Below are 12,772 nucleotides of genomic sequence, written 5' to 3'. Positions count from 1 at the left end.
AACCCACTGTGTTTCATATAATAAAAAAAACAAAACTATATAAAGCTTGTTTTCTGCATAACTCTTTCAAAACTTGATAAATTTCAATAAAACTTTGCATATATCACCTGAATAAACTTGCAATAAACCTACAGTCACCTAAATCAGTGTTCTTCAACCACCGGTCCATGGACCAGTGCTGGTCCACAGAAATTTCCTGCCAGTCCACAGGACCAGCATGTGCATCAGGCCCAAAACAGTGTTTTTCAACTGCCGGTCCATGGTGCGATCAATGCGGTGTTATCTTCGAGCCAGCTCCCTCTTCCTAACTGCTTCAGTGCACAAAGCCACGGGCATCCTGCGCCTGAACCGGAAGCCTTCTCTCTGACGTTGCAACATCAGAGGGAAGGCTTCCAGATGAGGCACGGGACATGCAAGGTGCAATTAATACTATTATGGGGGCGAGGTCTGGGGTGGAGATTGGGTAGAGATGAGCGGGGTCTGGCCCACTACTTAGCCCCATGTTCTTCAACTGCCGGTCCACGGACTGATGCCGGTCCACAGAATAATTCTTTTATTTCTGCCGGTCCATAGGTGTAAAAAGGTTGAAAAACACTGACCTAAATGACACCAGATTCCACAACTGTCATAATGTTTTCTTCAGTGCAAACTTATCAGGCCCTGCCACTTCCTGATTTGTGATCAGCTGAGCTCATATTTTGCAATTTCTTCAAACCATATTCTTCACTTACCCCTCTTCCCTCCGTTTTCTGGAAACTTTTGCACCAGTCTATAAGAACCATAACCTTTCTCCAGATACTAATTTTTTTTTTTTAATGTTTATTAAGATTTTCAAAAAAGTAACAGAACCTCACACATCTCTTGTACAAAATAGTAGCAACCAGCTAACAAGGACAAAAGTCAACCATCCCACCCAACCACCTCCCACCCAGGTGCATAAAACAGCAACAACAGTGCTCCAGAGTACAGTGTCTACAGTATCAAGGATTCAACAGGTGACTGCGAGCCCTGACAGCCAATGTTAGAGATACTAATTTTTAATAAGGATCAGATCCTCCTGACCATGGTAAATGTTTATGTTTCAAACAAAATGACATCTACATGTATTGCGACAAGAATTGCTGGGTGGCAGCAATATTTTTTTAGATGAGGTGACCAGTGTGAGTTTAGGCTTATTGCAAATTTATTCAGGATGATAGATACCAAATTTTATTTTATTTTTTTTAATTTATTAATTTTCCATTCTTACAGCAATTAATTCACATATAATATAATTAATTATTACATAACATTTGTAATTACAATCAATACATCATATCATAAATAATAAATCCCTCCCCTTTTTTCAATTCTTATTTCCAAAAATTATACAAAACCCTCCCCAATCCTATATATCTATTACCAATGTGCTAAGAAATCTGATCAGTAGAATAATTAGTCAATGGTTGCCATATTTTCTTAAAATTATGAAGATTCCCTTGTAGTAACGCTAATACTTTTTCCATTTTGTATATATGACATACAGAGTTCCACCAGAATGTATAATTTAATTTGGTATAGTCCTTCCAATTTTGAGTTATTTGTTACATGGCGACTCCTGTCAATATTAATAACAGCTTATTATTATTTGCTGAGATCGGACTCTGAGTTCTCATTGCAGTGCCAAATAGTATGGTGTCATATGAGAGACCTACATGATTTTCTAATAACTTATTAATTTGGGGCCAAATTAAATTCCAAAAGGCATTTACACAGGGACAGAAAAAAATTAAATGATCTAACATCCCTACTTCTATTGTACAATGCCAGCATCTATTGGATCTAGTACTATCTATCTTTTGCAGGCGCGTAGGGGTCCATAATACTCTATGTAACAAGAACATCCATGTTTGATTCATAGATGCTGACCTTGTAGACCTTAATCTCCAGGACCAAAATCGTGGCCATTGAGAAGCAGAAATTGTCTGTCCAATCTCAATACTCCAAATATCCCTAAGTCCAGTTTTCTTTTTTTTATTTAAAAATCCATATAACAATTTATACCATTTTGCGGCTTGGTGACCCAAGTAGTCCGCCTGGAAACATAAAACCTGCAGACTATATTGAGTATTAAGATCTTTCCAATCAGGGAACCCTGCCTGAATGGCCTGCTTCAATTGCATCCATTTAAAATATTGTGTTTTATTTAAACCAAATTTATTTTGCAATTGTGAAAAACTAAGCATTGATCCTTCTGAAATGACATCATTCAATGTCCGTATACCTGCAATTATCCATTGTTTCCAGACGATCTTAAATCCGCCAATCTTGATCCTGGAGTTTACCCAAATAGATTGATTTAGTGATTTAGCTATTGGTTCTGGTGATAGATTACTGATATATCTTAATGTTTTCCAAGTATCTAATAAAATTCTGTTATCTTTGTATCTTCTAGGCATTGCTATACTAATTAAATGTTCTAAATGTAATGGGAACAGGAGCCGCCATTCTAAATATAACCAATCTGGTACATTCTCCATGAGATCTGGGAGGATCCAATACATACCCTGTCTTAGAATATAGGCTTGATGGTACCTATAAAAATTTGGAAAATTTACCCCTCCCTCCACAATTGGTCTTTGTAATGATACTAAAGCAATTCTGGGTCTTTTCCCAAACCAAACAAATTTTGTAAGAAGATTGTTTAATTTTTTATAAAATGACCCCTGAAAAAATATTGGTATCATACTCATTTGGTAGCAAACCACAGGCAATATCATCATTTTAATTGTTTGGAGCATATTTGGAGCATATTTAATTTCATATCCCAATGTGGGGTATAAAAGGAAAGCTTTCTTGTATTAAATATGAATGAAATATGTGTGTTGGTATTAGTGAATGGGATCCCATGAGTGATTATGTGTGTGAATGTATATTAAACATGAGAATTGGTTTTGAAAAACATATTTTAAACCTGAGGAAATTTTGAAAAGTATCACATCTGTAATTTAACCTCTCTGACCTTTAAGCTAAGCAACTCTCTCTACTCTGTGGGGGGAATAGCCCCTCCTCCTTCTTCTGTGCTGACAGGGACACAAACTTATCAGCAGATGCTGAAAACAGAAATGCAGGCTGGCTTTAACACAGACAAGCTGTCTGATTTAAGCTTTTTGAGAATGACAAACATTATATTGGGTGTTATAATGTTTTATGCATATTTAGAAATTAATGTAAACAAAAATATGATTTGTGAAACTTTTTCTCTATGTCAAAAGGAATTTCTTTGTTCAAACTTAAGGACAGCCTCTGTTGGCTGATTGATTAACAAGTAATGATGTCATACTGGATAGAAGAGATGTATTGGTGAACAACGAAGTATAGGTCGGGATTCTTTGCTAGAAATGCCAGCTTTTGGTGTCTGTAAAGACCCCCTCGATGACGCAAATAATCTTTTGATAGTTGTTATGGAAATAAATAAGTGCAATAAATTTTTTAAATACATTTTGCCTCATTTGCCATCATTCCTGTACATTTTACACACCTAAGAGCAAGGCTAGCTGCTCAGACTACAGCAAAGCTTTTGACTGTGTGAATCACAATAAACTATAGAGAACTTTAGTGCAAATGGGAATACCCAAACACATAACTCAGCTGATAGAGAGCCTATATGAAAATCAAGAAGCTGCAGTGAGAATTGAATATGGCAACTATGATTGGTTTCCAATAAAACTTGGCATCAGGAAAGGATGCATTTTGTCACCTTATCTGTTTAACCTGTACAGTAAAACCATCTTCAGAAAACCAAATTTGGAAGAAGAGAGTGTCGGTTTCAAAGTTGGTGGCTGAAATATAAACAACCTGCGCTATGCACATAGGCATTGGAATAGGGGAGGCCACAGGGGCCATGCCCTTCCCCAAAATTAGCACTGACCCAGCCCCCTTCCTTTCCTCCCTCCCTCCCTCCCCTGTCAGTCTGTTCATCCACGGAATTGGGTTTTTCAACAAGCACTGCCCCAGCCCCCTTCCCTCCCAGCCCCTCTCAGGCTCTGTCTTCATTCGCGGGAAAAGCGTTTCTTCTGCCGCTGAGCTGCAAAGAGCAGGCATGCACTTTGGTGCTCCTGCTCGGCGCTGAGTGGCTTCCTGATTGGCTCCCGTGAATTCTCATGAGAATTCACGGGAGCCAATCAGGAAGCTGCTCAGCACTGAGCAGGCGCACGCTCTGCTCTTTGCAGCTCAGCGGCAGAAGAAATGCTTTTCCGAGACTGAAGACAAAGCCTGACAGGGATTGGGAGGGAAGGGGGCTGGGGCAGTGCTTGTTGAAAAACCTGATTCCATGGGTGAAGAACCTGATAGGTGAGAGAGGGATGAAAAAGGGCTGGGTGCAGTACCTGATGGGGGGAGGGAAGGGGGCTGAGTGCAGTGACTATCAGGGGGGAGGGGAGGGAAGGGCTGGGTGCAGAGCCTGAAGGGGGAGGGAAGGAGGCTGGGTGCAGATCCTGACAGGAAGAGGCTGAGTGCAGGGGACAGGGAGTTGGGAAGGCAGTGTGGACAGATGCTCAGGGGGCTGAGAAGGCAGATACTGCACATACTAGGAGAGGGTTGGGAAGGACAAATGCAGGGGCTAGGAGGGTAGGAAAAGAGAGATGCTGCATAGGTGGAGTAGTGGGAAGAGAGAGAAAGAAATGCTGCCGGTGGGGGAGGGAAAAGGAATGGAGAATTGTTGGACATAGGTGTGTGGTGTGAGAGGGAAAGAGATAATGTATATGTGGAAAGGGAGAAAGAGAGAGAATTATTGGATGTGATAGTGGTGGAGAGGAGGGAGGGAGAAATGTTACACTGGGAGGGAGGAGAGATGACCCAAAGAAGGGAGAGATGTCAGACCACTGGAATGGGAAGGAGAGAGAGAGATGCCAGACCACAGAATGGAAGGGAAGGAGGAGAGAGAGAGATGCCATAGCGCAGAAAGGAGAGAAGAAAGATGTTAGACCTCAGGAAGAGGAAGGGAAGGAGAGGAGAGAGATTCCAGGCAATGGGAGGAGAAAGATGCCAGAACATATGAGGGAGGAAGGGGGAAGACAGAGATGTCTGACCATGGGAGAGGGATAAGATGGTGCATAGGGATGGAGGGGAAGGGGAGACAGAGGGAGGAGATGGTGCACAGCAATGGGTGCAGTAGGGAAGAGATAAGATGAAATGCTTCTTATGGATAAATGAGAATAAGGGGGAGAATAAAGAGGGAGGAGATGGTACACATGGATAGAAGGGAAGGGAAGGTATGGAAAAGTAGATTTTAAGGAGAAAGCAGAAAATGGAAGAAAGTTGAATGTTAAAAGTTAATGCTAAATATGGATGTATGGCAGACAGTGAAGGAGAGAAAAACAATAAATGGATAAGGTGGCCCTGAATACACAGTTAAGAGCACAGACAGAAGGACATGCAGCCAGAGACTGGGAAAGATGGTTTGAAAACCAAAATCACCAGGCAACAAAGGTAGGGGAAATTATTTTATTTTCAATTTAGTGATTGAATTGTGTCAGATTTGAGAAATTACATCTGCTGTCTATATTTAGCACTGTTCAGGAAGATATGCATTTGTTTCTATTTCTCTACGGGTTGTACTCTATGCACAATCTTGCATCTTAGGGTTTTATTTATATATATTAGTACTTTTAGTTTGTGGTCCTGTATTTGTATAGGGGTAGAGATTAGGCGGGGTCTGGGGCAGAGCTTGCGGGCCCCCCAAAACAAAAAAGCGTTCTGCTGCCTATGTCTATGCAGATGATACAATGCTCATCACTAGCAGCAAAGAAGACATGCTGTATCTACTGAGAAAAGTCAAAGCCGAAAGTCATAACATGGGATTAGAACTGAACATAAGACGAAGATCATGAACATGGAAAATTATGAACATTTTGAGCTTGAGGGTGATAGAATAGAAGTTGTACAGGATTTCAATCTCCTGGGCTCTTTTGTAAACAAAGAAGCAACTAGCAGGGAGGAAATACTCTGTAGAATAGCACTTGGTCATTCTTCAATGAAGGCTCTCGACAAAGTATTCAAAGGCAAGGAGGTAACACTCCAAACAAAGATTAGACTTGTCCATGCACTCATTTTCTCAGTGGTCAGCTACAGATGCAAAAGCTGGACACTACAGAAACAAGACAGAAAGAAGATTGACTCATTTGAGCTTTGGTGCTGGAGAAGGATTTTAGGCGTGCCATGGACCTCCAGAAGAACTGTCAAATTAATTCTGGAAGAGATCAAACCAGCTATGTCACTCGAAGGCCAAATGATGAAGTTACAACTGTCTTATTTTGGTCACACCATCAGAAGAAAGAGATCAATGGAGAAGTACATCATGTTTGGGAAGATCAAAGGAATCAGACAAAGAGGGCGACCTGCAATCAGATGGCTGGACACGTTGAAAACAACCGTGGGGATGATGCTGGAGGACCTTGCCGGACAAGCACAAAACGGGGTTTTTTTTAGATCTGGAATTCATCAAATCGCTAGGACTCGAGCATGAGTCAATGGCACCTAACAACAATAAAGTCAGCACATAACATAATATACATGTGGTCTCATAGGAACATACCTCGGGCATTGCCAGCTCCTGATCCAAACCTACTCGGATGTGCAGTGTGAGGAATATCCCAGCACAGAACATGAAAATGAATACCAGCATCTGAGTTAAAAAGAAAAAGGAGACGGTTTTCACTACATATCTACAGTACCTCTTACTGTGGAATACAAACATGCTTTGTGCCAAAATGAGGAATTTCAGAAGTTGGGACCTGTGGGCAGCTTTGAATCTAACTTTGGCCCCAGAATTCATATCCCAGGGTGACATGCATTAAGCACTTATCCTATAGGACACAAAAAAAGATAGCACATTTTTAATGTCCCTGGTCCCTTGACCAGTATTTCTCAATCTAGTCCTGAAGGCATGCCTCACCAATCAAGTTTTCAAGATTTCTGCAATGAATATGTGTGACATATAATTAAATACACTAGAAGCCCGGCGGTGTGCACAGGTCTATTTCATGCATGGTCATTGTGGTTATCCTGAAAATCAGACTGGTCAAGAAGTTTGCCTCCAGGATGAGGTTAAGAAACATCTCCCTAATGTTAAAAAAAAATAAGCATCACAGGGCTGGTATGGGTCCACAACTAGGACCAGAGAGCAAAGTCCAAAACCATGTTTGTGGGCGAAGCAATGCTTTATCTGTAGAATGATCTTTTATACCACAGCCCACTCAATATGCGAATAAAAGGAATGTTCCTGAACCCAGGGTTCATGTAACATTTACTAGCAGACGCTTGCCTGGGCACAGGGTAGGGGAGGCATTTGCAGTTCAATGCATACTTTTGAAAATTCAAAACATGTGCATGCCATTTTCAGGGAACAATACTACGCGCCTCAAACAGGAAGCAATTGACAGCAATGTGTGGACAAAATTTTCCCAGGGCAAGTTTAAAGGCAAATGTACATGTTTGAAAAATTTGGCTCTATCGAATGAAAAGTACTTTTCACAAATGTGGGTAGTTAGAAAATTACTTCCGTGGTGCCTAAAAAATGTCAACAAAAGTGCCTTTATAAAATAGGCTTCTACGATAACCCCTAGTAGTTCACAAATTTTCACCCACAAATTTACAGCTGCATGTACTCTAGGCGTATATACAGTGCTGTCACTATTATTTATAATTTCTATAGACGTACGCTGAAAGGCGTACGCAGCACTGTACATTTAACATACAATAGACAGTCCCTGCTCAGAAGAGCTTACAATCTAATTTGGACAAACAGACAGGACACCTCAGGGCTGGGGAGATTCTGGTAGAGGAAATGATACAATGGGTAAAGGTATCTGACAGCAGTGAGTCTGAGTCTAGAATCAATGCCAAGTCAAGTGCACAGTTCTGCTAGAGACCTACTTGTGTAGTAAGTTCTGGGTTAAGGGGTAGGAGAGGGACCACTCTCATCCCATTCCACTAGATTACCAGGGAACTCCTTGATGAGTTGTAGGGTAGGAGGAGGGTCTATTAGGGAACGTTCAGAATGGGAATATTTTTCTTTCTTTCTTTTTTTTTGTAGCCCATTTTTGCCTTTATTACTTTAATATTTTTAGCTGAATTTTAAACAATTTTCTTTGTAAACCATTTAGCTATGATAGACGGTATATCAAATGATAAATAAACTTGGTGAGTGGGAGTTAAGAGTTGAAAGCAGTTTTAAAAAAGTGGTCTTTTAGCTTGGATTAGAATATATGAATTTTACAAAATACACATGTAGATTGCAATTCTGCTGCTCCTGCTCCACTTAAAGTACTCCCTGGACCCCTCCGTACAGAATGCATAAGCATCAGTGTAATCTCTTAATTTACCTACTTTATATGCACAAAACAGGATTAACTCGTTGGGAGGCCTAGACAAACAAGTGCATTAGGCTGTCCATTGTAACATATTTTAAATCTCCCTGCATGGTTCTGAATGCAGAGGACAGCAGAGGAAGCAGTAGCAAATTAAGAAGCACTGTTCACCGGTCCCTCCTGTCAACTGGAGGACATTGCTCAGAGGAAGGGGCAGAATGGGTAGGCCTCTGCGGTCAGCACTGACTACAGTCCAGTCCCCTCCTTCTTTCTGAGCAGCTGATTTACCAAACACCATCCCAGTGGCATTCCTCTGCTCCTTCCATGTCCCCAACTCCACACTTATACTCTCCCTCCCCCCCCCGCCCCCATACCTCTAAATCTTTGCCAGCGCTAGTGGCTTCTCCAGCCTGCTCCTTGCGCCAGTGTTGATTTCCTTCTGATGTCACTTCCTGGCCCTATGACCTGGAAGTGATTCAGAGGGGAACCAGGCTGGCATGAGCAATAGGCAGGAGAAGTTATCACGCTAGCGAAGATCTACAGCGGTATGGGGTGGGGGGGATGGATGGCGCGAGTGTGGCATGATGTGGTGGGGCAGGGCGGAGAGGTGCCGGTGCCCCCACTGACACAGTGCCCAGGGCAGTCTGCCCACTCTTACTACACCACTACAGCTTCCCGAGAGCCAATGAATTACATGTGCCTCCTAAATATCTGGGCGTTAGGCACATGCCTAGTTTGACTATGTCTAAGACTGGCCTGTATATGCATGCATGATAGATACCATATAGTTTTATAAACTCTGTTTTTCACAGCTTTATAATATTATGCTTTAATGTTTAATCCACATGAGGGCACCTTCAATATTATGTTGTCTTCTATTAGAATGGTATACAGTTTCGGGTCAGTACTGGCTCAGAGAGAAATGTGCTTTCAACATCATGCTGGGATTTCAGGTTGTAAAGCAAAGTGCCACCTTCTGTACTTGGTGTTCCTTGGAGCAGGGCTTAAACAGAGGCAGCAGGGATGGCCGCACAGGCCCTGCACTCCTAGGGGCCCCACTCAGGGCCAGCATTAGGGGGTAGCAAACAGCAATTGCTCTGGGTCCCAATGCCACAGGGTGTTCCAAGCCAGTCTGAAGCTGAAGGAGCCATAGCTTGCAGGTGACCTCTGGGACCCCCTTCCCAGTTTGTGACCTGGGCCCCTGCTTATCTAATGCTAGCTCTGCGCACTTAACTTAGTCAACTTTACAACTGGCCACTAACCAAAAGTAAAACCTTCTTTTTTCTTTTTCATCTCCATTTACCTCTGTCTCCTCCTAACTCTTGGTAGGTTTGCCAGATTTCCTCTTTAAAAAAAAAAAAAGGACACCCAGCCCCGCCCTGTTCTGCCTTTAGCTCCATCCCATTCTGCCTCTAGCCTTGCCCCCACACGAACCTCCAATCTCCTTCCCCGAGCTCAGGACTGCGTCTGGAGGGGTTCTGTGCATGCGCAGACATCGATACAATGATATTATGCGCATGCACGTGTGCTATGACATCATTGTGTCAATGTTTGCACATGTGCAGAGGGCATCCAGTTGTGGCCCCCAAGCTTGGGACTTCCAAAGCCAGACAAACTGCCTGGTTTTGGAAATCTCTCCGGGCACCCAGACAGTCCTCTAAAAAGAGGACATGTCCAGGTTTTCTTGGATGTCTGGTAACCAGTGGTATAGTAAGGGGAGGCAGGGGGGACAGACCACCAAGAGTGCCGTCATGGTGGTAGTGCCGGTCTCTCTCTGCCACCCCTTGTCACCCTCATTCCCTCGTACCTTTTTAAATCTTCACCAGCGCAAGCAGCTTCTCTGGCCTGCAGCTCGTGTCGGCCTGGCTCCCCTCTGAAATTACTTCCTGGTTGCGGGACCAGGAAGTGACATCAAAGGGAAAGTCAACACCGACCTGAGTAGCAGCCCAGTGAAGCTGGGAGGAGGGGGGAGGGAGGGCACGAGTGTGGTGTTGGGGACAGGGAAGGAGTAGGGGTGGAGTGCCACCATCCTGGGCACCTTCTTCCCTCGCTACACCACTGCTGGTAACCCTAAACCTTGGCAATTGTGTTCCTCAGTACTAATACTCTATACTCCTCCCACTGTACCTCAAGCCAACCCTTACATCTCCTCCCTATCACTCCCCCTCCTGTTATGGCTTCATGCTCTTCACAGGGATAACTCCATTTGAATGCCTTATATGCATTATGTGGGTTGGCCCTGCAGTAGCACCAACTTTTCCAGATGTAAGCCAGCAAGAACTCCAGGAGATAATCACTCTCATCTACCCAGCTAAGCTCCAGCCAATCTCAGTCAGCAGTGGAGAGATGACTGGAAGGATCATCCATTTGAAATCATAAGTCATGGGCGGCCCTGCCTTGGAGGTCTCCCAACCAAGTATTGACCAAGTCCAATTCTCTTTAACTTCGAAGGTCCTACAGAATCTACTGTAAGTCTAAAATGTTCTCCCTGGCTCAAATGATGAAACAAATGGGCATAGAGATAAGAAACAAACTGAAGTCTGTACCCACCACTGATACCCTCATATAGCTGTTTAAGAGCAAAGGGGCATAGAACTTCTCCATGAATGGAAGCAGAAGGCCTTGCGATGCTTTCTTCACTTTCTTTTTCTTCAGCTGGACACAGCAGCAGATATCAAGCCGAGAATCCTACGGCAAGAACAAGGAGCAACAGCAGCCACTAGTTTAGATTCTTTCCTTGTTTTTTAAGATATTTTAAACTGGTGACTGACACCAGAGTATTATGTTTTTCGGTAGATGCTATAATGTGGCATTTCCTAGATTTAGAGTAATGGGGCGGATTAGTTGTGTTTGTTTGGGGTTTTTTAATTCTTTATTCATTTTTAGAAACTTACAATAAGTGTATAAGCATATAAAAACATTTTAAACTCAGATACAACACTTAATACCTAAACAATTGACCCGCTCTCCCTCTCCCTCCCCCCCTCCCTATTCCACCTGAACTTACAGAACTGTTATAAATATAATCTGCTATCTTCATCTTATCGTAACTTTACGTTGCTATTTATCCCCAACAGGTCCTGTCGGACATTACCTACTAAAATGTACATATTACATTTTCGCTCAGCAAATTGTATTTCTATACTATTGCCTCCTGAGGTCTCTGATTTCTGTATTTCCTCTGAATATCTACTTATTATATTTCGCTGAATGTCCAGCACTCTTGATTGTAAACCGCCTAGAAGTCGCAGGATTGTGGCGGTATAGAAGAATAAAGTTATTATTATTATTATTATTATTATTAATATTCTGTAAAAATCCAGTTCAGAATTTATCTTCCCCCTCCTCTCTAATCAATAACAATCTTTAAACACCAAAAACATATAATAATCCCCATCCCCACATTCCTTACATTTATACAAAGAGCAAAATCTACCCCTCCTCCCCCCACCTTGGACATGCATAATTACGGGGAAAAATAATATTCATTCATTAATTTGTTAATGGCTCCCAAATATCCTGAAATTTTTTAAATTCCCCTGCTGTGTGGCTATTCCATTTTACATAGGTGACATAAAGAGTTCCACCAGAAACTATAATTCAGTCTACCCCAATTTTTCCAATTATTTGTAATCTGTTGTATGGCAACTTAGTTGTGTTAGAGTTGGATTTTTTTTTTTTTTGGGGGGGGGAGAAATACTCTGTAGCACACCACAGCATGCTATTGTACAGTAATTTTATGCCAACATTAGTGTTGGCAATGTAAAATATGAAACTCTCAGTTTTTATTATTTTTCAGATTAATAAGTTTTCCCAGTGCTTAAGGTAGAGTATGAGTGTATAATGAATACAGAAAATAGCATAAGCATGGGCACTAGCTCTGTGGGTCCCTTAGCACCCCAATATATTTCTGTGTAAGGGCAGGATACACAAAGCTCTGACACCATAGTAAAAAAAATACCATTGTGGAAGCAATTATTATTATTTTTTTACTGGTGATGCTCAGCACAATAGTATGCAAATTATGTGTATGCTATTCGTGTGGAGAATTGCTGGTAAAAGTGTGTCAGTGGGGGGGTGGGGGGGAGGAACTGTGCCTGGTGCTTGCTCAGAATAGTAATTGCTAGGCCCAAGTCCTTCTTCCTGTCAGGCTCATGTTGCTCTCACTGCCCCAAACAACTGAGCTATAGGACTCCCCAAAGCTGACGGCAACTTTGGGGCATCCCCTGCTAGCTCACCTGATTGGCTGGTAAGGAGAGCAGCAAAGACCCCCCTGACCCCCCCAAACATGACAGCAGCTGGAAAAGATTACAGTGCAAGGCTGGTGTCATCTGTGTATTTTTGACTTCTATTGTTATACCACAGAACTTTCTTGACGTCCAGTTTCACTCTCACTTCTTACAGCTAAGGGTCTTTATCCCATA

The 12,772-nt window shown here is 42.4% G+C and overlaps 1 protein-coding gene across 2 annotated transcripts in view; it reads right to left on the bottom strand.

Annotated features, from left to right (window-relative positions):
• NPC1L1 (NPC1 like intracellular cholesterol transporter 1) overlaps positions 1–12,772 on the bottom strand; it is a 94,052-nt gene that overhangs the window by 33,787 nt on the left and 47,493 nt on the right. For both annotated transcript variants that reach the window (XM_033950311.1, XM_033950312.1), the window contains exons 9-10: positions 10,899–11,036; positions 6,575–6,664 (exon numbers count right to left, since the gene is read on the bottom strand). In XM_033950311.1, coding sequence (XP_033806202.1) covers positions 6,575–6,664; positions 10,899–11,036 — 228 coding nt within the window. The remainder of the gene's footprint in view (positions 1–6,574; positions 6,665–10,898; positions 11,037–12,772) is intronic.

Source organism: Geotrypetes seraphini, chromosome 6 (assembly GCF_902459505.1).
Source record: "Geotrypetes seraphini chromosome 6, aGeoSer1.1, whole genome shotgun sequence".
NCBI lineage: Eukaryota > Metazoa > Chordata > Amphibia > Gymnophiona > Dermophiidae > Geotrypetes > Geotrypetes seraphini.
This window is presented reverse-complemented; position numbering and strand designations above follow the sequence as displayed.